Here is a 21,864-nt window from a genome sequence, read left to right on the forward strand (position 1 = left end):
TACCCGTACGGGACTACCTAGTTGGGCATTGAAGACTATATTAGGTATCCATGTATATCTATATCAAGCCCCTGTCGGATATTATTAATATGCCACTGTCGCTCCCGCTCGCAAGCCGAGTGTCTGTATATTGAAACCGACGGCAACCAACTTTTGCACCACCGGGCTTGTTCCCTTCGACGTGGAAATGCTTCGAGTTCGTGGAAACGACCTTGACTTCTCTGCCCTCCCTCCACCTGCCTGAGACACGGTGACGGCATCTTCTCGGTGTCTGGCAAGGCAGGATCGGGCAAGTCGACGCTGATCAAGTGGATGGCCGACCATGACAAGACGCACAAAGCGCTGGAGAAATGGGTCTGCCCCAAGAAGCACGTCGTGGCCGCCCATTACTTCTGGACGCTTGGCTCCAAGACGCAGAAATCCCAAAAGGGGCTCCTCCAGACGTTTCTCTACGACGTCTTCCGCATAAGCCCCGAGCTGAAGGGCGATGTCTATCCTCGCCGGTGGTCGAGAATGGGCTCCTGGATTCCGAAAACCCAAAGGAGTGCACCCTGCACGAGCTTCTCGACGCTCTTCGACGCATTGCCGAGCACCGTGCCTTTGGCGTCGGGCACTGCATCTTCATCGACGGCATCGACGACTTCGACGGCGACCACTTTGAGCTCCGCCATCTCCTCCAGACCCTCTCGAGATCGGCCAACCTCAAGTTTTGTCTGTCGAGCCGGCCCTTGAATGTCTTCGAGGATGCCTTTGGCGCCGACCCGGCCTCCAAGCTCTACTACATCCATGACCTGACGCGCCAGGATATCCTGGTCTGCACCCGCGGCTGGCTCGCCGAGCACCCTCAAGGGCTTCGTCTTCCTCTTCAAGTGCTGGCTGCAGTCGACTGCCCCTGGCCGACGAGCAGCCGTTTTGGAGCCGCGGCGTCGAATACGCAAACGACGCCATCGCCGAGGCCAAGGAGCTTGCCTTTGCACACCTCGACGCCGTCGAGCAGCTCTACCTCGACATGCCGAGCTCCCGCGACTCTCGTCCCGTCATGCTTCCCCTCGCCCACGTCCTCGGCGCCATCATGGCCTACGAATCAAGTTAGTTACCAGATTGCCCCTCAGTGTCCGGGTACAGTCGATGACTTTCTCGACGCAGAGGTCGAGCTGCAACTCGACGGCATCAAGGGCGCCCTGCAGGTCCAGCTCAAAAAGCTCACCAAGCAAATTCTGGAGCCACGGAGGCTCCGGCTTGTCTCGCGGATGGTACAAAAGATTGCAAAAACGGCCATCGACGAGGGGCTGGAAATGGATTTCACCATCCCCAGCATCAAGGCGCTATTTCCCGGCCGTAGCGCGTCTGCCTTGGTGACTTTGGTTTGGAACAAGCGGATTCGCGATACTATTCGGCCAAGCGTCCTATGAAGAGAGTGGCAGCCGACACCACGTCGGCACGGCTATATAAGAGGACCAAGCCTGGGCATCCGATACTGAATTGATCCGTTACTTGTGCCGCAGAATGGCTGCATGTATCCGGCAACAAGCATCTTGGCAGTTGGTGCTGTGAAAGGCGCCCGGTCTTTGGACAGTCCATATAAGCTGCGATATATATATATATATTCATGTGCGATAAAGGGAGGGAAAAGGGGGGCCCCTTTCGACCTTGCTCCTCACGTCCTAATCCACCGTATACCCGCCAACCAGTCCCCCCTCGGCTCATCACCCCAAGCTTTTACGCCAAACCGGCCACTTTCATCAAGACATTGGATGTTGAACAGGTTAGCCACACATTCACGTCAAACCCCATCGCCTAGCTAGCACATAACCATGCTCCAAGTCATGTTCAAAAACCTGCAACTATCAAGGGAAAGCAGACTCCTAGGAATAATCCGCCTCTTCATGCGCCAGACTACACGGACCTTTCGGTGTATATCCCCCCCGCCGCTCCGAGCCTACCCCTTGGTGATCCTGCACACCAGATCCGATCCGTCCACCGAGTCACCTTCCTTGACCTGCAGGCTCGCCACCTTTCCGCTGTGCGGCGCAGAGATGACCATTTCCTGAGGTGCCTGTTAGTATACGACATGACGAAAACGAGGGCGCCTTGCAAGCTTACCATCTTCATGGCCGACAGCACCCCCAGCGGGTCTCCCTTCTTGACGTCCGAGCCCTCGTGCACCCTCATCTCCACCATGACGCCTGACATGGGCGCGCCCACCTGGCTCGAGTCGCCGGGATCCGCCTTGGGACGGCTGACGTTCTCCACGGCCGCCTTCTTGTCCACGACCGTAACCTGCCGAACCTCACCGTTCATCTCAAAGAAGACCTCGCGCTGGCCCGTGTTCTCGCTCAGCGGACCAACCGCAAGGAGCTTGAGGATGAGAACTTTGCCCTTCTCCAGCTCCACGTTGAACTCCTCGCCAATCTCGGGCCTTGCCAAAAAGTACCGCGTCGGCAGGACCGACAAGTCGCCGAACTGCTGCACAAATTTCTTGTAATCCTCAAACACTTTGGGATACATGACGTACGATGCAATGTCGCACTCCGTGACGGGGCCGCCAAACTTCTTGACCAGGTCCTTCTTGGCCTTGACGAGGTCGACCGGCTCGAGGAACAGGCCCGGTCGCTTGTCGAGCTTCCGTCGGCCGCGCAGAGCGTTGGACCGCAGCGGCTCGGGGAATCCTCCGTAGGGCTGGCCCATGAGACCCTCCAGGAACTCGAGGACCGACCCGGGAAAGTCGAGCTCCGACGCACGAGCCTTGACATCGTCGGCAGACAGCTTGTTGGACACCATGAACTGCGCGAGGTCTCCCACAACCTTGGACGTGGGCGTCACCTTTACAATGTCGCCGAGAAGATCGTTGGCGTGCTCGTACGCCTTTTTCGTCTCCATCCATTGAGAGCCTAGGCCGAGCTGAGAGGCCTGGAACATCATGTTGGTCAGCTGGCCTCCGGGAATCTCGTGCTCGTACACCTCGGGATCGGGTCCAGCGAGGTGGGCTTCGAAGGGAGAGTACAGCAGGCGCAGCTGCGACCAATAAATATCGAGGGCGCGGACTTGCTTGGGGTCCAGGCCGGGGTCGAGCTCGCTGCCCTCGAGAGAGGCCAGGATGGCGTTGATGCTGGGCTGCGACGTCATCCCGGATAAGCTATCGGTGGCGGCATCGACGGCGTCGGCACCGGCCTTGGCGCAGGCAACCATTGACGCAACGCCAGTGCCCGCCGAGTCGTGCGTGTGGACGTGGATAGGAAGGTCAGGGTACTTTTTGCGAATGGAGCCAATCAAGAGCGTGGCGGCGTGGGGCTTCAGGACGCCAGCCATGTCCTTGATGCCAAGAACATGAATGTCGAGCTTGACCAGCTTGTCGACGAGATCCATGTAGTACTCGAGATTGTACTTCTTGCTGGGGTTCAGCATGTCACCGCTGTAGCAGACTGTTCCCTCGGCCACACCGCCGGCCTTGTGGACGGCCTTGATGCCGACTTCGAGCTGGTCAATGTCGTTTAGGGCGTCGAAGACGCGGAAGACGTCGACGCCGTTCTTTTTGGCCTGCTCGACAAACTGATCAATGGCGTTGTCAGGCAGAGAGGAGTATGCAACGCCATTGGCGCCTCGCAGGAGCATCTGAAAGGGGATGTTGGGCACGAGCTTTCGCATTTTCCGGAGACGGTCCCAGGGGTCCTCGTACAGGAATCGCATGGCAACGTCAAAGGTCGCGCCGCCCCAGCACTCCAGACTGTACAGGTTGGACAGGGCGTGGCTGGTCTCCTTGGCAATGTTGAGCAAGTCGACGGTTCGCACACGAGTGGCCAACAGCGACTGGTGAGCATCACGCCAGGTGGTGTCCATGAGCAAACAGCCCTTGTATTGGCGGACAGCTTTGGCAAAGGCCTTGGGACCCTGCTCCACGATGATGTTCCGCCATCCCTTTTGGCAGGGCTGGCTGACGTCCACCTTGGTGCCGTCAGAGGTGAAGAGCTGGGGAGGAATGATCTCGCCCTTGAACTTGGGCTCGCCAATCTGGCCCTTGATGGAGCTGCCGTTGACGGCGACGTCGCCAAGGTAGGCGAGCAGCTTCTGGGCTCGGTTTTGGCTACCAACCAAGTCGAAGAGCTGGGGCGTGTCGTCGATAAAGGTCGTCCAGCAATTGCCGTCAATGAAGGTTGGGTGAGTTAGGAGAGAGACGATGAAGGGAATGTTGGTCTTGACGCCTCGGACGCGGAACTCGATGAGGGCTCGGAGAACCTTTCTGCGGGCGATTTCGTAGGTTGAGCCTTGGCACGTGCACTTGACCAACATGGAGTCGTAAAAGGGGGTGATGACTGCGCCCGCAAAGCCGTTGCCGCCGTCAAGACGAACGCCGTTGCCGCCGGCGGATCGGTAGACTTCAATCTTGCCCGTGTCTGGCTGGAATTGCTTGGCCGGATCCTCCGTTGTGATTCGGCACTGGATGGCAAAGCCGCGCGTCGAGATGCGGTCCTGCGTCAAGCCGAGCTGCGACAGGGTGGCACCGGCAGCAATCTGAATCTGCGCAGCGACAATGTCGATGCCGGTGATTTCCTCGGTGATGGTGTGCTCGACCTGGATACGGGGGTTGATTTCAATGAAGTAGTAGCGGTTCTGTTGATCAACCAGAAACTCCGCAGTGCCGGCATTGCGGTAGTTGACAGACTTGGCCAGCTTGACGGCATCGGCCAGGATGGCATCCCTCGTCTCGGCCGGGAGGTCCTTGGCCGGGGCGATTTCGACCACCTTTTGGTGGCGGCGCTGGACGGAGCAGTCTCGCTCGTACAAGTGGACAATGTTGCCGTGGTTGTCGCCGAGGAGCTGTACCTCGATGTGCTTGGGCCTGTCGAGGAAGCGCTCGACAAAGACGGTGCCGTTGCCGAAAGCCGACTTTGCTTCGGAAGTGGCCCGTTCAAAGGATTCCTGCAGGCTGTCGGCGTCGCGGACCACGCGCATGCCTCGGCCGCCACCACCGTAGGCGGCTTTGATGATGATGGGGAAGCCATGCTTGTCGGTGAAAGACTTGACCTCCTCGTACTTGGCGACGGCGCCCTCGGTTCCAGGAACAACGGGGACCCCGGCGGCGATGGCCAGCTTGCGGGCCGAAACCTTGTCGCCGAGGGAGTCGATGACGTCGGGGCTAGGACCAACGAACTATCATCAGGGCCAAGTGGGTCAGTTTAAATGTGTCTGAGCGACGGACGAAGCGGGTGGCTTACAATGAGGCCGGCCTTTTCGACATTGCGAGCAAACTCGGCATTTTCGGACAGGAAGCCATAGCCTGGCTGGCGTTAGCAACTTGACAAACCTGTCGAGGTGTGGGCAGAACTGACCTGGGTGGATCAATTGAGCGCCGTGCTCAACAGCAATCTTGATGATCTCGTCGCCGGCGAGATATGCTCCGACGGGCGTGTACTGGCCTCGCTTGCCAATGACGTATGCCTCGTCGGCCTCTGTGGGACACGTCGTCAGCACGCAATCGTAAGGAGAGGGGTGCAGGTGGCATTCGTACTCTGCCGGTGCATGCTTAAACGGTCCTCATAACTGGTGGTGGATCAGCAACTGGCGTGCCACGAGAGGTCTGGGGCGGTTCAAATCAAGGTACCTGTAGACAGCGACAGTATGTAGCGAAAGCTCGTGGGCCTAGAAATAGGGTCAGTATGGACAATGGCTTTTGGGAACGGATCAAGAGTCACGTACAGTTCTGAAAATCTGTCGTCGCGAGAGAGGGTCAGCACAAGGGAATCCGAGAGACTGGAACTGGTGGGGCAACAATCGGTGCATACCCGAATGGCTTGCGCGTGTTAGCAGATGCAGATGCAGAGAGGGTGCGTGGGCAACTTACGGATTTCACCGCGATTGGCGACTGCAGGCCAAGCAAGAACGAAGCAGTTAGCGAGAGCTCGCCGGGCCAGCGGCTAGTGGCGGGGCGGGCCAAGTGAAGAGGCTGTCCATGACTCACCGAGAATCTTTTTGAGCTGCATGATGCTCGAGTTGGCGCGGATGTGGTGGACCGACCTGGGCTCGTCGACATCCTCGTCTTCGAAGACATCGTTGTAGCTGAGGGCCAGCTGAGGGGCCGACATCTCGGGAACCGACATTGTGGACCGGACGCAGCGAGGAAGCAGAGGGTTGGAGGAGTTTTCGAGGCCGGATGAGAGGGAAGCGCAGGGCGTGGTATTTATTTGTAGTAGGTGAGGAGAGGTGTTTGAAGTGGAATCTCCCCCCAAGCTCGGTCGGAGATGACGAGGTGCCGCCGCGGGGTCTTTTGGCCTGGTGGGGGCGGGGGGCCGCTATCTGGAAGCCGCTATCCGGGAGCTGTTGAGAGGGAAGGGGTAGAGGATGCAGTCGTCGTCGACGTCGTCTTGGTCGGCGTCTAGGCTGGCGAGGAGAGACGGCGAAGCAAGAGGCGATGGGCTTGAGGAGGATAAGACGGGAGAAAGGGAAGAGAGAGTCGAGGGAGAGCGGTAAAATAGAGGCGGGTGGGACCTCGGGGTGTGTCGAGGGAGGTAGCGCTACAAGAGTTTGCACTGTAGCCTGCGGGGGTGAAGCCGAGCTCTCTGCCAATCCGTAGATGTACAGGTACTCGGCACTCCCGAACCCCCAAAGAGCATGTACCTACGACAGCCGATGAGGGGATTTGCGGTGCACGAGCATCCAAGCTTTGATACACGCATCACGAGTCACCTACCGGGCAAGGTAAACCAGTTTACTTGGTACGTGTTTTGCACAAGGACGACGACCCCCGTGCGTGCCCGCTGGTTCTCCCCTGGTCTCGTGCTAATTTTATTTGCGGCTACGGGTTGAAGTCCGAAGCCAGCATGCCATTCGATCGGCCCTGCCCGGCAACAGGGAGCGTCTCCGTCGACCCTGATCTGCTGCCATCCTTGGCTGCGTCGAAGCACCGGGTATCGACTCGGACAGCTATGTTTGGTGCTCTGCCTGCGCGCGCGCACGGTAAGCCTCGCCCACACGGGGCTCTGGCTTGCTCCAGGCGGCGCATAGCTGCAGACAGACGGCTTGGCTTGGCGGTTCGACCCTCCCGCCACTTGGCCAAGGAGGCTAAAAAGCCCTGTGCCAAGGGATGCTAACCCGAGCGGGCTCGAGACAGATGATGTGCGAGGAGGTTCTGCCAAGAGACGAGGAGGGAGTGGAGGGAGTTGGTCCGTCTTGAAACTGGCCAAGAGATAAGTTACTTGGCTGCTATTTCGAGGCTTGCACGGGACCGATGTAACAGCTCGCATCGGATGCTGAATTGGCCAATCATGGCGCTCAGATAGCAATCCTTGGACGCCCTGATAAGCTTCTTCAGTTGTTCCTGGTTTGTAGCAGCTTTTCACGAAACATGCTCCATGTTAGTGCGGGGCTTGCAGGAGTATAACCTACCGCATCCGCCACTACCTCCGCAGCTCGGTCGGAGTATCGAGGACCAGTCAGGCGACGCACGAGGTACATGCGGCATCCTCAGTCCTACCTACTACATACTGTACCTACTGTACCTATGATGACAGTAGCCCAACGCTTTTGCCACGAGCTGCTTGCTCGCCTCCCCAAACCCTTTGTCCCACTGTACGGCTCACGTGCACCAAAAACGCAGGCTCGCAGTGACCCAGCCCCGCCCTACGTACCGTGCTCCTCCAGCTCCCTTCTCCCTGTTTCACCGCCGACCTCGCCGTCTGCCCCGTTGCTCGGCGTCGCCAATCCTCTCGGTCGTGGGGGGAGGGATCCACGGGGATCAGGCAACGCTTACACGGCCCTTTTCGACGGGAGCTTCGACCCTTGGCCCGAGCTGCTCCCCTCCCCTCCCGTCATGGCCGGCGAGATGCGCGACGACAGCCGCCGGAGAGCTATTTTCGTGACACGAGACCTCCATCCACCGGCTGTTTCGTCCTGAACATTTTCGCCAGTGTCGGTAGTGCTCTCCCGAGCTGCTGGTGCGCGGGCTGACCCGCCCCTCCTCCCTCCCATTCGACTCGCTCCCTTTACGCTCAAGGCCTCGGCTGCTGTCTTTGTCTTAGACGCGATTACCACGTCCTCAAGGTCCCCTGTATCGCCAACTTCTGGGCTTTGATGGACCTTGAGGCATGTGAGCAGCGCAACGTAATCCTTTCGCACGAACGAGCTCGTGCCGTCCATGTGACACGGGATAGCAGCGTAGCTGGCCTCGAGCCGCGATGTCCCGACCTTGGCCATTCCCTACAAGACCCGAATACCCCCATGAAGCCCAGGCAGTGCCGGTCAGTCGCGAAGAACAAGATGCGCTGGCCTCAGCCCGTCCCGGCAAACGGTCGTCCTCTGTGCCCTTTTGGCTCAGGCCGCAGGGCTTCCCCGCAACTTCCATGACGACGCATGCATCCGGCGTCACATCCCGTCCGAGCTGGCTTCCCACGTCCCGGCCCTTCCCTATCGGTCTTGTAAGCCATGGGTATCCGACGGTAGCCACGGAGCTTCTGGAAAGCTGAGCACGGCCAGCCAACTGGTGTCATCGCATCAGACGCGGTCCCTTCCGCGCAAGAGCCGTGTGCCTTGCCAGGCAGCCAGGGGCACAGCTGCGTCGACGCACTCTATTCTTCGCCTTACGTCAACATGTCTGTACTAAGTGGATGGATGCGTTTATTACATCAGAGCCAAAATGGTCACAAAGATGTTGACTTCCATATCCATGCCAACATCAGCTCGGCACCCTTCTTCACATGCCTGGCATGGCTGGGGCACCAGTGACGCTTGCTCATTGTGGTCTAAAGCTTTGCAAGCCCCTCTGACAGCATCTCGCGGGCCCCAATCCCTCTTGCTGGGTGTGCTTGGTGCGAGTAGCTGCGTAATTGGTGATCGAGCGTAGCTGGCCCCGAGACAAGGGTCAGCTCGCATACAGTAGATGTCCCCCCGGAACCGGTCGGCTTCCCGGATCTCAGGAGCCCAGTCGCCCGATATTCCGGCCCATGTCACCCCGAGCTCCCGACGGCTCTCCTGGCCGCAGCCGCCGCCACCGGTTACTTGCTGACGGCGCTCTTGACGCTGTCGCCGACCTTTTCGACCTTTGCCTTGGCCGCCTCGACGCCCTTTTCAAGTTGCAGCTTCTCTTTGCCTCCCCAGTTGTGGTATGACAGGTATCGGTACCCTTGCGTGAGCTGGGCGCACTCGTTGACAAAGTGGCATGCGAAGAGGAGGTAGTTCTGGGGTGTTACGGCGAGGGAGTAGCGCATAAAGGTCAGAGAGTAGACGCACAGAGCACCCGTCATCTGTCCCGAGATGCTGCGAGAGACGACGCGTTAGAAGGGCGGAGCGACTGGCGACGGAGGAATGGGGAGGCTCACAGGTCAGGGCTCTTCTGCGTGTCCAGGACAGCGGCCACAGGAATGCCAAAGTTGGATACGGGACCCCAGAAGTCTGTTGCACCAAGACGTCAGTTTTGTGTTCCTCCGGGCTGGTCCAACCCGCAAGCTCCGATATTCGGGGCAAGCTCTCGAGCGTCACGAGAGCAGCGGGAGCTATTGACTGTGTACGCTCTCGGTGCAAAGACGCTTCAGAGCATGCTGAGGCTTTTCACGATGCCCGAGCATGGTCTCCCGGCACTGCCCCCATGCGGCGTGTTCGCTGCGAGAGGCCACGGATGCAGTGCAGTCGGAGTAGAAGGAAAAGGGGGGGGGGGCGCACGAGTCGAGCAAACGTAGCTCAGCATGGGGTTGGATCTGATCTTGGCGTTCGCCGCCTTGACAAGTGCCGCCATCTTGAAGAGTGCCGGGCCGTCAATTCGTGATGGGCGCTGCGGAGGGACTTGGGAAGGGAGATTGAGAGCGAAGATGCTTGGCTCCGGGGCCAGCGGCTCATCGCCGAATTTTGGCGGGCCGCACGTCACGTGCACACGCAGCAGCGTTGACCACCTCCTTCATATCTCATATCGTCAACCTCCATCCATGATTATGGGGCCCCCCAAAAGAGACGACAAGACCAACCTTCGTCCGCGACTTCTAGCGCCTTGTTCATCCGTCTACGCCGCCCGTTCCCTATGCATTGGCAAGTCACGAAGCCAGGGCGCGTCGCAACGTTCAAGGCGTTCCGTTTTCCGCAGCAACTAAACTTGGCGCCAGAAACTTCACGTCGACCTTCCCATCAAATTCACCAGCGGAGCTCTCATTCAGGGACACGACAATTACACCCTTCATCTCTGCCCGCTCTTGGCTCTGTTACTCCTCACTTCTTCTTCCATCGGACAGGTCCAAGATATATGGAAAGCGAATCACTGGCCGAGCATCGGACCGGCAACCAGAGCAGCGCGCGTCCTTCCCAGCACCTCCAGCCAGACCTCTCCATTCATAATCGATACTTGCCCGTTTGCCAATACGCGCACCGCTCGTTCCGGGTCTTATCCACGTCGGTGCCGATTCCCTCCGGTCCAAACGTCGCGAGCCGCGCGCTCTCGCCGTACACGGGCCAGTCAGGCAGCGTTCCCCCAACGTTGGGGTTGCCAGACCGCGCAAAATTTGCAAAGTACCGCTGCATGTCCTCGGCCAGCTTTCCATCGGTCCTGTTGTTTGGACCGCTGTAGAAGGTGTACGACAAGTCTTGGCCATGAGCCCCCGGCGGCACTTGGAACCGGTAGTTCCACGTCTTGTTGCCCCAGGCGGTGCTTAGGTATCGTGTGTTGCAGGTGAAGGAGAGCTCCGACATGAAGAGCACGCCCCTCTCGTGCTCCGTCTTGTACAGCTTCGTTCTGTGCGGCGGCGGGTAGAGTTGGGTCCAGATGAAACGCCTGACCCACTTGGTAATCCCTGGCAGGACGGCCTTGGCCCTGGTCTTGATGTCGCGCTCGGTGATCTCACCGGGCTCGAGGTATACAAGCGCCTCGTTTGCGTTGTGACCCATCATCAGATCCGGACTTTGATCGAACTTGCCCTCGAGCAACAGGACGCCGGGCAAGTCGGCCACATAGCCGCCGTCGACCGTTGGCCCGAACGTGTAGGTGCCGTCCGGTGACTCGGCGACGACCCTGTTGTTGACCTTGGAGAGGGTCTCGGGGTCGAGAGCAGCAAGATCGGCGCCGTTTTGAATCTTGTGGCCCGCGAGCTTGCTGGCCGTGGACAAGGTACGCTTCCAGATTCCCGGGGCGTCGACAACCGTCTGGAAGCCAGGGCTCTGGATGATGGCGCGTTTGAAAGGGACCTTTGCTTTCCCACCCTCTGCCGTGATGTGGTGCATGATGCTGCCGCCACCGGCCGACTCGCCCAAGACGGTGACATTGTCGGGATCACCGCCAAAATGATGGATATGCTTCTTCACCCTGGTCCGCCAGTCAGCCTGCACGCTTGGCACTTCGGGGGCATGTCGGCTCACCACTCCAGAGCCACCCGCTGGTCCTGCAGAGCGACGTTGGGAAAGACGTCTTGGTCGTCGCCGGCGTTAAGCCAGCCGTACAAGCCCAGGCGATAGTTGATGGCAACGTAGACGACGCCCTCGCCGCCGTTATCGTGGGAGCGCGCAATCAGCCCGGCAGGGTTGTCGATCTCGGAACCGACCATGCGCTTCTGGCCTAAAGATGGATCAGCTTCTTGTCTTGGTCCCCAAGGACAATACGACCTGGCTCGTCAACAGACTAGGAGCTCAAGCTGGATACGTACCAAAGACATAGCCGCCGCCAAAGATCCATACCACGACTGGGGCTGCACGTCGTGCGTTGGTCAGTCTGACGACTCTATCCCGCTGTAAAACCCCAGCGCGGGGCTGACGAACCTCGACTCTTTGGGCTAAAGCCGGCTTTGCCGTATTGACCAGAATCCTCATCCATCCCACCCGGTCTTCTCTCATAAATCTTCCTCGGCACCATGACATCCAGAAACAAGCAATCTTCGTCTTGCTCCTGGTCGACCTCGAACATCTGGTGCATCGCAGAGGCAGAGCCGTCCTGCTCCTTGGCAGCCTTTGCGAGGATCCACTCCGGCATGCTCTGCGGACAGGCGATGCCGACGGATCCATCGTTGACGGTGCGGTGGGCTGTCAAGACGGAGACCGGCGGCTTGAAGCGTTGGTCTGTCGAGACGGGGACCGGCGGCTTGAAGCGTCGCTCGCCCACCGGCGGCTCGGCGAAACGGATGTTGCTAAAGGTGTAAAAGTCGCCTGTTTTCTGGGGATTTAGGGTGAGGTCAGCTTGGGTCCTAGGCATGCGGCGACCGCAGGTCATCGTGATCACCCACATTGAGGAAGCCTTGGTGGAGGGTATATCCGAGATCAACGGTGACGTTGAAGCCCTCGGGGGCGTGTGCCGGACTGGCAGACACGCCCAAGACCAAGGCAACGACAGCAAGCAAGATGCGGCTCATCATTGTAACTCTTGTAAGTCTCACCTGCAGACTATGGTCTTCTCATCTGCGCCGTATCATCAACATGATGAGGGGACAGAGGGATGCCCGTAAAATATAACTAAGATTAATTATAAGGGAATACCCTCTTAAGCGCCACGCATTGGGAGACATTGCCCCAACGGATTGCTGCTCCAACAATAAAAATAGTTTCTAGCATGAGTACGATACGCCAAAGAAAAAAAATAGGAGAAATTAAACGACGCCGGGAGAATGGAGAACACGTGTCGGGCTTCGCGCCATTGGGCTACCCCATCACTTGCGCCCGGCGGCCGAGGGGCTGACAACTTACATACAGCCATCATGCTCCACTAAGTCGGGACGGAGAACACACGGCCAAAGGGGGATGAGACTGGGAGAACTGAGCTGTCATCGTGACGTCGCGTCTTGCGTGGGGAGCCCGGAGCCGGCACTCGCCCGCCCCCGGTGGCCCCGCAAATATCGGCCCCGCCCGGCATTGCAGCCCGGGGTCTGGCTCATCCACGACTCCATCCGAACCAGCGATATTATGTGCGCATCGCACCCAATCAATACAACCAGAACTCGGCATGTCCATCGGTCGTCGCACCGGGCTTGATGACATCAGGCTGCTCGAGATGGGGAATCGTCGGCGCCTCATATATGCTTGTTTTTAAGCGCACGCTTGCTTGCGGCGGCAAGGTTTGATGACGACCTGGAACTAAGGTGACTCAACCCACCGCCACTGCTCTGGGGCACAAAGCAGTCGGCTAGCTTGACTTTGTCTCCGACGGGGTCGAGGTTGATCGGCGGGGACGAGCTGAGCGGTCGGATGCTTGAAAGCTACGCGGGCAGTTGCCAACAGGTAATTATGGACGGGCCTTCACTGAGCAGCCTTGGAGATGGAGGGCACCTCGAGGGAAGGTGAAGACAATCAGAACGTGCTCTATGTCTTTCAGGCAGGATTCGAAAGCATAGGCGAATAGGTCAGGGCGAGGGGACGACCAAACGGCCCAAGACTCGCAAAGCCAGAAAGGGTGCCCGGCCACAAGACTCAACAGCCCTCGTACTCCTCGCCCCTCTCCGCAACAAGTAATCCGTGACCGACGTATGAAGAACGTGGAGAGTTGGTCAATGAACACATTCTGGCGAGTAACATCAGCAATCACGCCCTAAATCTAGGTAACGTCGTCCGGTAGCGCAGCCAAGAAAGCATACAAAGTGCACAACTAAGCTCCAATGCTCCCTCTCACGCTCCGTTTACCGAGTCTTGCCCCCGTTTCAGTCACTCGCCCAAAGCATATACATCAGCTCGCCAGGCCAAGCCTTTTGAGCGCTCTCATCCTCTTATTGTCTCCTCATTCCACAGCCGTGCTCCTCCGATAGCCCCCGAGTGTGCTCGTAGCCTTCATTCCCTAAGAGAAATTAAACAATACGAGAATAGAGAAGAAATTCGACAGGAAAAAAAATGACTTTGTCTCGCCCCTCAGACTCCGGGCCTGGTGAAGCCGTCGCCCTTGGGCCAGTTGCCCACCTCGCCAGGATCGCCACCGATGCGGACGAAGACGCCGACGGCCGGGATTCCGCCGTCCAGGACGAAGAACTGGTACCAGCCTGGCGGACAAACGTACTTTCCGGGCGGGGACGTGACGGTGCAAGAAGTTCCCGAGCACGAAACCTCGGGAAAGATGGTGCGCGCGCCCATCGAGTTGCCGTGGGTGCTAGACACAGAGCCCAGCAGCGAGACGGCGATGTCCCCGTTCTGTGCGGCACCTCCCAGGTTGAACGAGACCTGCTGTCCGTACTTCCAGTCGGTGTTTTTCAGCGTAAAGGTAGGGCGAGGCTTGCCTTTGAGCAGATAGGGCGGCGTAAATGTCTCAACGCGGTACTCTTCGGGATTGACGCCGTCCTGGGGGTCGGAGCCCGAGATAAGCACGCGGCCGTCGAGCAGTGTAATTGCTTCCGAGTGGTACAGGCGAGCCACGGTCGTATTGGCCATGACGGTGATGCGGCGCCCGATGGGCTTGGCCGGATCGTAGAGCAGGGCGTTGAGGTTCGGGTCCTTGGCCAAGCCGAAGCCGGCAACGCCGTGGTGAGCGCCGTTGGCGATGATGTAGGTGCCGTCGGGAAGGGGGGCCATGCAGGGCATCACGCGCTGCGACGGCATGCGCTCGAGCGTCCACTTGGGGCTGGGTGTATCTGGGTAGGTGCTGACGCAGTTGTCGAGCGCCGTCGAGGCTCCCTCTGTCGAGCCGCCGCAGAGGAGGATGCCGAGCGGGTCGGTGTAGGGGGCGCGCTGAGGAAGCAGGACGGCCGTGCCTTCGAGCGGATATGTGCGGCCGCCCTTGGGGTTATTGACGGCGCCGGGCATGTTGGGCAGCGTCTTGATAGTGGCAAAGGTATTCTCGTCGAGGATGCGAGCCTCGTTCCAGTAGGCGGCAAAGATGCCTCCAGAAGGGAGGACGGCCATGAAGGGGTATAGATTGTTAGGGTCGGTGCGCTCGAGCCAGTCCATGCGCAGAGGCTTGGTGCCGGTCGAGGGCAAGAGCTCGAGGGTCGGCACGGGGGCGCCGTTCGAGCCAACCTCTCCGCCAATAACGAGGACTGAGCCGTTGGCCATGATCATAGCCGACGGATACCAGCGGCCGTCTTGAAGCTTGAGGACGTCGACATTCTCCTGCCAGTCATTCTTGCCCGGCACCCCGGGAGATCCGTCGGGCGTGTAGATGCGGACGCCGTAGGTCGAGTCGCCCGACCAGCCGCCTACGGTGAGCTGGCGGCCGGCCTTGTCCGGCAGGGTGATGCCGCCGGCGCAAAAGATGTCCGTCTTAACGTGCATCGCCCGCCACGCCGCCTTGAAGTCGCTAATAAGGGAGAGGTCAAGCTCGTAGGCGCCCGTCGAGTTGGGCGGGCCGGTGCCCCATTTCTCCAGGAAGGTGACCTTGCCGGTGATGGCCTGCGATGTCATCAGAGGCACGCAAACGCCGCCGATGAGGAAGTCGTAGGATCCGGCGTCCGGGGTGCCGGCTTCGGGGAAATTCCACGAGTAGAAAGGCTCGCCCTTCCAGAAATACGTCGTCAGCCGGCTGCCGCCGCCGCAGAGGGCCGAGGCGTTGCCCGTGCAGGGGATGTTGCACTCGGTGTCGTCGAGATACTTGGCCCCGGCCGTTTTGATGTTGGCCGGGTCACCGCAGTAGCACTCCTTGCCGTACTCCATGCCGGCGGCCATGTATCCAAAGCTGCCGCACCTCTCGAGACAGGCCGTCGGCGTCATGTTGGCCTCGAAGAAGTTTTGCCAGAAAAAGGTGCGCGTCTGGTTGACGTTGTCCTGCACACAGCCCTGGTAAGCCCAGTCGCCCACCTGGGGGATCGCCCGGGGCGGCTCGAGGACCTGGGGCTCGCCCACGGACAAGATGCTCATCCTGCCGGGCCCGCCGCATTTCTGTGTCTTGTCGCCGCCGCATTCCGAGTTGCACTCTGACTCCGACTTGGCCCGGACACCGCCATTGACGATCTGGTTGCCGCAGAAGCACTGCCGCGAGTACTCGGCGCCCGCGACGGTGTAGCCGAGGCCCGCGCACGTCTTTGCGCAGGACTGGAGCGTCAGCTTGGGGTCATCGGGCACCTGCTTGCCGAGAATGCGGCCCTTGACTCCGTCTACCCAGCATCCGTAGGCTGCCCAGCCGTCCGGCAGCCCCGTCACCTGGGGGCCCGCGCCTCCTTGCGCGGTGCTGCGAGGATCGACACCGCCGCCCTTGGTGTTGTAAACGGACAGACGGCTGCCCGCGCCGCAGAATTCGCAGTCGGAGCCCGAGCAGACCATGCTGCACTCCGAGTCCGGCCTCTTGGCAGCGCCGTCGTTTAATTTGCTTCCGCAGAAGCACTCGCGCGAGAATTCGATGCCAAAATACGAGTACCCGGCGCAGAACTTGGCACACGCTGCCAGCGTCATGTCGTTGGCCGAGTACGACTTATCGCTCAGAGCCCGCCCGGCAGTCGCCTCGGTGTAGCAGCCGTACGACATCCAGTCGCCCACGCTCTGGGGCTGGCTGGGACAAGCAGTCGGGGTCGCGGATCCGTCCGATGCGCTGTTGGTGTTGACGTTCCGGCCTCTCAATCAGTACCGAGTATTCCAAGTCCCACTTCTGGTGGTTGCTTTCACCCCGGGGGTCCCAGGCCGCTCTCACTCACCTCGTACTCGTGGGGGTCTGCACGTTGTTGCCGTACACGTTCAGGCGACCACCTCCGCCGCAGTATTCCGAACTGTTGCCCCTGCAAGGCGTGCTGCAGCCACCATCCACCGGCTTTGCCCCGTTTGAGATTCTCGTGCCGCAGTCTTTGGGGAGAACGGGAGAAAGACGAGCCACCGGGGTTAGCGTTTTATCGGTGTGCGGACGCTTATTCTCTCTGCTTCTGAGCACTCACAACACTCGGCTCCAAACTCAACGCCGGCAAGGGAGTGGCCCGAGGCTTTGCAGGCCGCCGTGCACTTGGCCACAGTCATCTGCGCACCGGGAACGCTGTTGATGCCCTGCGTCAAAGCACGGCCCGTGGTGCCCTCGCTGCCCGGTCCGGTCAGCCTTGCGAGTCTCGTTCCTTGCGCAAGCCGCCTCGTGAGAGGAAACGGCACTTACGAGTAGCAGCCCATGGATGCCCAGCCGTCCACTCCAGGATTTACCGTCGGGCCCGTGATTTGAGTTGTTTGATACAAGGTGAGCCGCTTTGGTCCACCGCAGGCTTGTGTGGCATTCCCTCCGCACGGCGTGCTGCAGTCTTTCTCTACGACTTTGACTCCACCAGTGGCAATCTTGCTGCCGCAGTAGCACTCAGTGTGATACTGGGTTCCCGCGTAAGGATAACCCTTGCCAAAGCAAAGGTTGGCGCATTTCTCACTTGTCATCTTGGGGTCGGCCGTATCAGGCCCGTCGAGCGTACGGCCCACATCCCTATTCGCTGATGAGTATCTTGGGCGAGCCAGATGAACGGTTGGAGTGAGGGAGGAATGAATACACATAACAGCCCTGATACTTCCACCCATTGTCAAAGCCAGGCGGAACGACCAGATCACGTTTGCGCAAAGACGTGGCGCGGCACGGAGCCGGGGAACAGAGAAAAACGAGGGTCAGAAGCGAAATACCCGGTGAGGCCTTCATGATTGACGGTTGAGGCACTCGAGGCACGACGGCACCGGAGTTGGGGAAAAGAGAATTGAGTGAAGGAACGCGTGACAGCGCCAGATGGGAGAACGGAGTGGTGGGCCAAGGGGACTATGCCACGGCCATCATGGGCATTGGTTGTCATATATTCACTTCCTCTTCATCAGCGCACGAGCCTGTCGGGCCTGCGGCCGCGACCCTTTCCCGCAACACACCCATACAGCCCAAGCATGCAGATGCAGGTCTGCATGCGCACACAACCCGTAGGCTTGGCGAGCCACCCACCAGGGACCACGAGTGGTCAAAGGCGGCGGATGTTCCAGGGTCATGGTGGAGGGGAGGGCGGAAGAAACGGAGGACAGCTCAGGCGCAGAGGAGCTGCATGGGGAGCAACAGGGGACATGCTCGTGGTGTGGTATGATGCAAGTGATGGGGACACCTGACGACGAAATTGTCCAGAGGTGGAAGAATGAAAGGGGGGGAGTAAGTTAACTAAGACGGTCATCAGCCCAAGGTGCCCCCCTTGTCGACGGCAGGGCTGGAACGGGTAGACGGACGGTCCCGGTCGACGGCGCGACATTTGCATGCGGTTGGAGGCGGCTTGATGAGGTACTGGATTCAGGGGGGGCCATAATTAACTTACACTGTCGAAACAGCCACATGTACCAAGCATAAAAGGGTCAACGAGGCTGATTTGACGTGAACCCGTAATTACTGTAGTGCAAAGCTTTCTTGTCTTGTCGAACCTTGGCGGCGGCGCAGAGTGGAGAGGCGGCGCTAATTATATATGCAGCTCGATGCAGCCGGATGAGCGCCGTGGGAAGAAATACGAGAGAGTTGCGACACTATTCTTGACGCAGCTACATGACGACGAGTTATTAGCTGCTTACTCGGCAAAATTGTCCTGGCCCTTATCCTCTCGCGCGCATGGAGAGACGGCTTGATGCTTCTTTGCGCCGACTCGGCGGCTTGCTTGTAGGGAGACAGGACACGTCGGCAGAAGGGGTGAAAGCAAGCAGAGAGCGGTCGAGGACATGGCGACAGGGGCACGGAGGTTTCGTCCCAAAGTGGATGTCGTCACCGCTGCACTGCCTTGGTTTGCCCCCATCGTGTAGCGCGCTGGTGGATTCGGGAAGCTTAGCGACGGCTACTTCGTACTCGCGCTCTGTATGGCGGGTGTAACTCCGCACAGCGGGCAAATGGTAGGGCAGAGCAAGTCGACGATATTGACCTTGTCAACAAGGAGTCGGCTGTCAACCCCAGGGTGCGGCGCGCGAAAGGCGATGCGACTGTGCAATGCAAAATATTGTTCGTCAGCCGCTGTCACGAGGGTCCTTTGCTCGACGGTCTCGCCCGCCGTCTACCTTGATCGAGCCTCGCAGTCAGCAATCCATTTCCACGGCTGATCAGCAGGGTATTGTCAGTCGACCGCCGTGGCGCTCCCTCCAAGCGACCATGTACAGTACAAGTACATGGTGCGGATATCTCGGGTCTGTCTCCTACATGATGCACTCATTAGGTTGTCGGAGCGTGTCCCGACGTGACATGTTGAGATCCTTGGAGACAGGGTCGAATGCCCGGGCGCGAGCAGGGAGCAGCCTGCCTGCGAGGATTCGAGCCAGGTGATTCGTACAGTGAACAGTGATAGCCGCCGCTGCCTGCAAGTCCCTGTTCGCCGCACAAGGTGGCGGCTCCAGGGTTCCTCTCGATGTCGGCGAGTCGTCCGAGGGCGGCAAGACGGCGGCGCGAGGACGGGCGTTTTTTGTGCCCGAGGCTCGCTTGCTTTCAGGCCTTTCATCTTTGGTTGTCGAAGGATTTCAGGCCTTTCATGTTCGGCTGTCGAAGGATCGTCAGTGGTGAGGAAAAAGGAGGGCAGAGGCCAGTAGGTACTTTGTACGGAGTACAGAGTACAGCAGGTAAGTAAGTTACTTGCAGAACGGAGCAGAAAAAGGCAGTCACCAACTTGCCCATTACGGTGCCTTTGCTCATTTCAAGGTATTGTACAGTAACTTACAGTAACTTACTCTGTAAGTTACCTAGGTACCTTATCTTACTTGATCCCTGAAGGTCAGCTTCAACACCATCTTTCCCATCATGAAGCAAACTGCAACACCGTCCCTCCCTCCCTCCACTCGCGGGCAATGACGATTCGCTTCTTCCAGCGGCGGCCGGCAGCCTCCCGACTCTACACCACTTCCGCCCCGTCGCTCGGGCTGAGCAGGGCCTCACTCAACTGAGCAGGGCCTCACTCATCCAGCGCATCACAAGGCCATCGCCACAATTGGCCATGTTTGTCGTACGGTACCTTGCTTACCTACCATCCTACATACTTGATATGTAGGTGTGGCATGCATACATGCTCTGTCGATTCGCCGGCCCATCCTCTCAACTCACATGCGCACTCCAATGCCTAAATTAGCCCCCAGCTGCCTCTGATTGGGCTGCACAACGCTCCAGATTGCAGCTCGTATCCTCACTCTGTCCAACCCAGTAATGGGCCCAGTCATGAGCCCATCCACATCTTGGCCCCTACGTGTTGGACATGCCACGAGGGACCCTCGCCTCAGCTCCATGCACACCTTCTCCCCCCATGGGCACATATAGCAATGCGGCTGAGAGACCACCCTTCTCGACAGTCAAGCACCCTCTTGTTCATTAGCCCCACGCCCAAGCTCGGCCACATTTCGCATCTATTTCGTACTTGGGTGCCTTCGTCCAGGACGGGGCTGAACTTCGTCCTTCCCCTTAACTCCGGAAAGCAGGCAACCCGCATCCAGCACTCATTGTGATGTGCCTGCAATGCTTCCGTGTACTGCATAGGTACGTCTGGCGGCAGGCATAGATTGGCCGGCCAGCCGTTCCCTCCAAGTGCCGTACAACCGAATACAAGCCCCCCTTCAAGCGTCGTTCGTTTTCATCTAGACAAGGGATTGGCCCTTGATTCCGTCGGCTGAAGCGTCCCGGCCGCAAGCCAATGTCGTCGACCACACAGTACCAAGCAGCAAGACAGCCGCCATCGCTTGGCGCTCGCGATTCCAGGGTTTCTCGGGGCTTTGTTGCTCCAAGAACGCATCATTGTCGTGTTCCATGAACAATGTTCCGGCTACGCGGAAATGTCCTGTCCAAGACATCGTACAAACTTACCCTGATGGGACCAGGGTCACATCTCTTGCCTCTAATGGGCTTGGCATGGTACGATTAGTCCGTCAGCTTTATCAAGGCGGCGAGGAATCGCTCTCGAGCGTGTAAGTCTTCGGCGCAGTATAGGCGCGCTCTGACAGCCCGGCCCGAGAGGTGTTGCCGAGTCACCCCATGCCTTTTTTCCCCACGTTGTCAGGGTCCGGAAGCTCGATCGGATATTCGTTGGCCAACGGGCTCTGGTTCGGCTCGGGCCAGGGCCGAGTTACTTGCATGGATATATCGGACGGAGCTTGGGCCTCGCCATGCCCCTGCAGAGTACTGTATTACAGACGTACTGTACCAACATTGTATGCATGTCAGAGTGGATTGTGTAGAAGAAGAAGCCTTCTTGTTCAACCCCCGAGGTTCGGAACGTGTACGGACCAGTCATGGTAGTGCAGTTTAATCAAGGAGGCATCGGAATGGCTCCGGGCGACGAGCCGCGGTCCGTCCATGTCTGACACTGGTTCGTCAAAAGAAGCAATTACTCACTTTGCTGGACTTGGAAGCTTTGCTGTGGTTCGAGCCAGGTTCCAGGTTCGTCAGCGGTTCGGCTCTCCTTCCAGCATGTGGTTTGGGTAGCCCAGAGCGGGTGACGCTTTCCAGAAGCAGCATTCTAAAGAGCCCTCGCCGCGGATAGTTGCTCGTGTCGTGCACGCTCGCGACTGACACAATAGGCAGGGAGGGCCAGCCGATGGTGCGTGATGTTGCGTCGCGACTTGTTCTCGGGACAGGCCATCAAACGAGTCCGCAAGGGGGCGCGCGAGGTCCATTGACTCTCGAGGTCGCTTCCAAGGGCAAGTAAACGGGCCCAGCTCGCCGTCTCCAGCTTACATGACGCCGGCAAATCGGCGTGGCGTCGGTGCTGGCGGCCGCAGCTCGAGGTGATGCAGCGCGACCGACGGAGGCTTCGCCGTGGAAGACTGCAGAATCAGCCTGGTGTCATCCCTATGACTCTTTTGCCCCCGCCGCTGGAGACGAAGTGTAAGACCGCCTATGCAGCGAGGTTGGTATTGGTCAAACGGTTCCAGTTTTCTGTTGGAGCTGGACTGTGACTCATTGCTGCTGGGCGCATTTGGGCAATCCAGAGTCTTTGTCAGCTTGCCACGGTGGTTAAGAACGGTACAGGGCGGCCCCGAGCTCCACCAAAATGTTGGCCGCCATCCTCGACCTCGACTTCTCGCAAAGCGCCACCGGCCTTTTCCCTCGACTCCCCCCCTCCC

The 21,864-nt window shown here is 59.1% G+C and overlaps 5 protein-coding genes across 5 annotated transcripts; 1 reads left to right on the forward strand and 4 right to left on the reverse strand.

Moving 5' to 3' along the window:
* Window positions 1-312: 312 nt before the first annotated feature.
* HRG_05758 (uncharacterized protein) lies at window positions 313-1,412 on the forward strand (the record flags this gene model as incomplete). Its single annotated transcript, XM_044864229.1, has 4 exons — window positions 313-489; window positions 543-812; window positions 908-1,088; window positions 1,147-1,412. The coding sequence occupies 4 exons, from the start codon at window positions 313-315 to the stop codon at window positions 1,410-1,412; spliced, it is 894 nt and encodes a 297-aa protein (XP_044720761.1).
* Window positions 1,413-1,939: 527 nt separating this feature from the next.
* HRG_05759 (carbamoyl-phosphate synthase L chain, ATP binding domain-containing protein) lies at window positions 1,940-6,095 on the reverse strand (the record flags this gene model as incomplete). The annotated part of the gene is made up of 12 exons (XM_044864230.1): window positions 1,940-2,047; window positions 2,104-2,419; window positions 2,516-4,755; window positions 4,822-5,148; window positions 5,214-5,275; window positions 5,328-5,447; window positions 5,507-5,538; window positions 5,600-5,637; window positions 5,695-5,706; window positions 5,781-5,788; window positions 5,840-5,860; window positions 5,957-6,095. 12 exons carry the CDS (start codon window positions 6,093-6,095, stop codon window positions 1,940-1,942), a joined length of 3,423 nt encoding a protein of 1,140 aa, XP_044720762.1.
* Window positions 6,096-8,984: 2,889 nt separating this feature from the next.
* Window positions 8,985-9,721, reverse strand: HRG_05760 (UPF0041 domain-containing protein; the record flags this gene model as incomplete). Its single annotated transcript, XM_044864231.1, has 3 exons — window positions 8,985-9,246; window positions 9,309-9,381; window positions 9,649-9,721. The coding sequence occupies 3 exons, from the start codon at window positions 9,719-9,721 to the stop codon at window positions 8,985-8,987; spliced, it is 408 nt and encodes a 135-aa protein (XP_044720763.1).
* Window positions 9,722-10,305: 584 nt separating this feature from the next.
* HRG_05761 (carboxylesterase family domain-containing protein) lies at window positions 10,306-12,311 on the reverse strand (the record flags this gene model as incomplete). Its single annotated transcript, XM_044864232.1, has 7 exons — window positions 10,306-10,705; window positions 10,754-10,763; window positions 10,815-11,272; window positions 11,326-11,521; window positions 11,610-11,651; window positions 11,722-12,112; window positions 12,183-12,311. 7 exons carry the CDS (start codon window positions 12,309-12,311, stop codon window positions 10,306-10,308), a joined length of 1,626 nt encoding a protein of 541 aa, XP_044720764.1.
* A 1,480-nt stretch (window positions 12,312-13,791) lies between these two features.
* Window positions 13,792-17,458, reverse strand: HRG_05762 (WSC domain-containing protein; the record flags this gene model as incomplete). The annotated part of the gene is made up of 5 exons (XM_044864233.1): window positions 13,792-16,417; window positions 16,497-16,641; window positions 16,731-16,867; window positions 16,940-17,251; window positions 17,316-17,458. The coding sequence occupies 5 exons, from the start codon at window positions 17,456-17,458 to the stop codon at window positions 13,792-13,794; spliced, it is 3,363 nt and encodes a 1,120-aa protein (XP_044720765.1).
* Window positions 17,459-21,864: the final 4,406 nt, after the last annotated feature.

The sequence above is a fragment of the Hirsutella rhossiliensis genome, assembly GCF_020360975.1.
Source record: "Hirsutella rhossiliensis strain HR02 chromosome Unknown scaffold00005, whole genome shotgun sequence".
In the NCBI taxonomy this organism is placed as follows: domain Eukaryota; kingdom Fungi; phylum Ascomycota; class Sordariomycetes; order Hypocreales; family Ophiocordycipitaceae; genus Hirsutella; species Hirsutella rhossiliensis.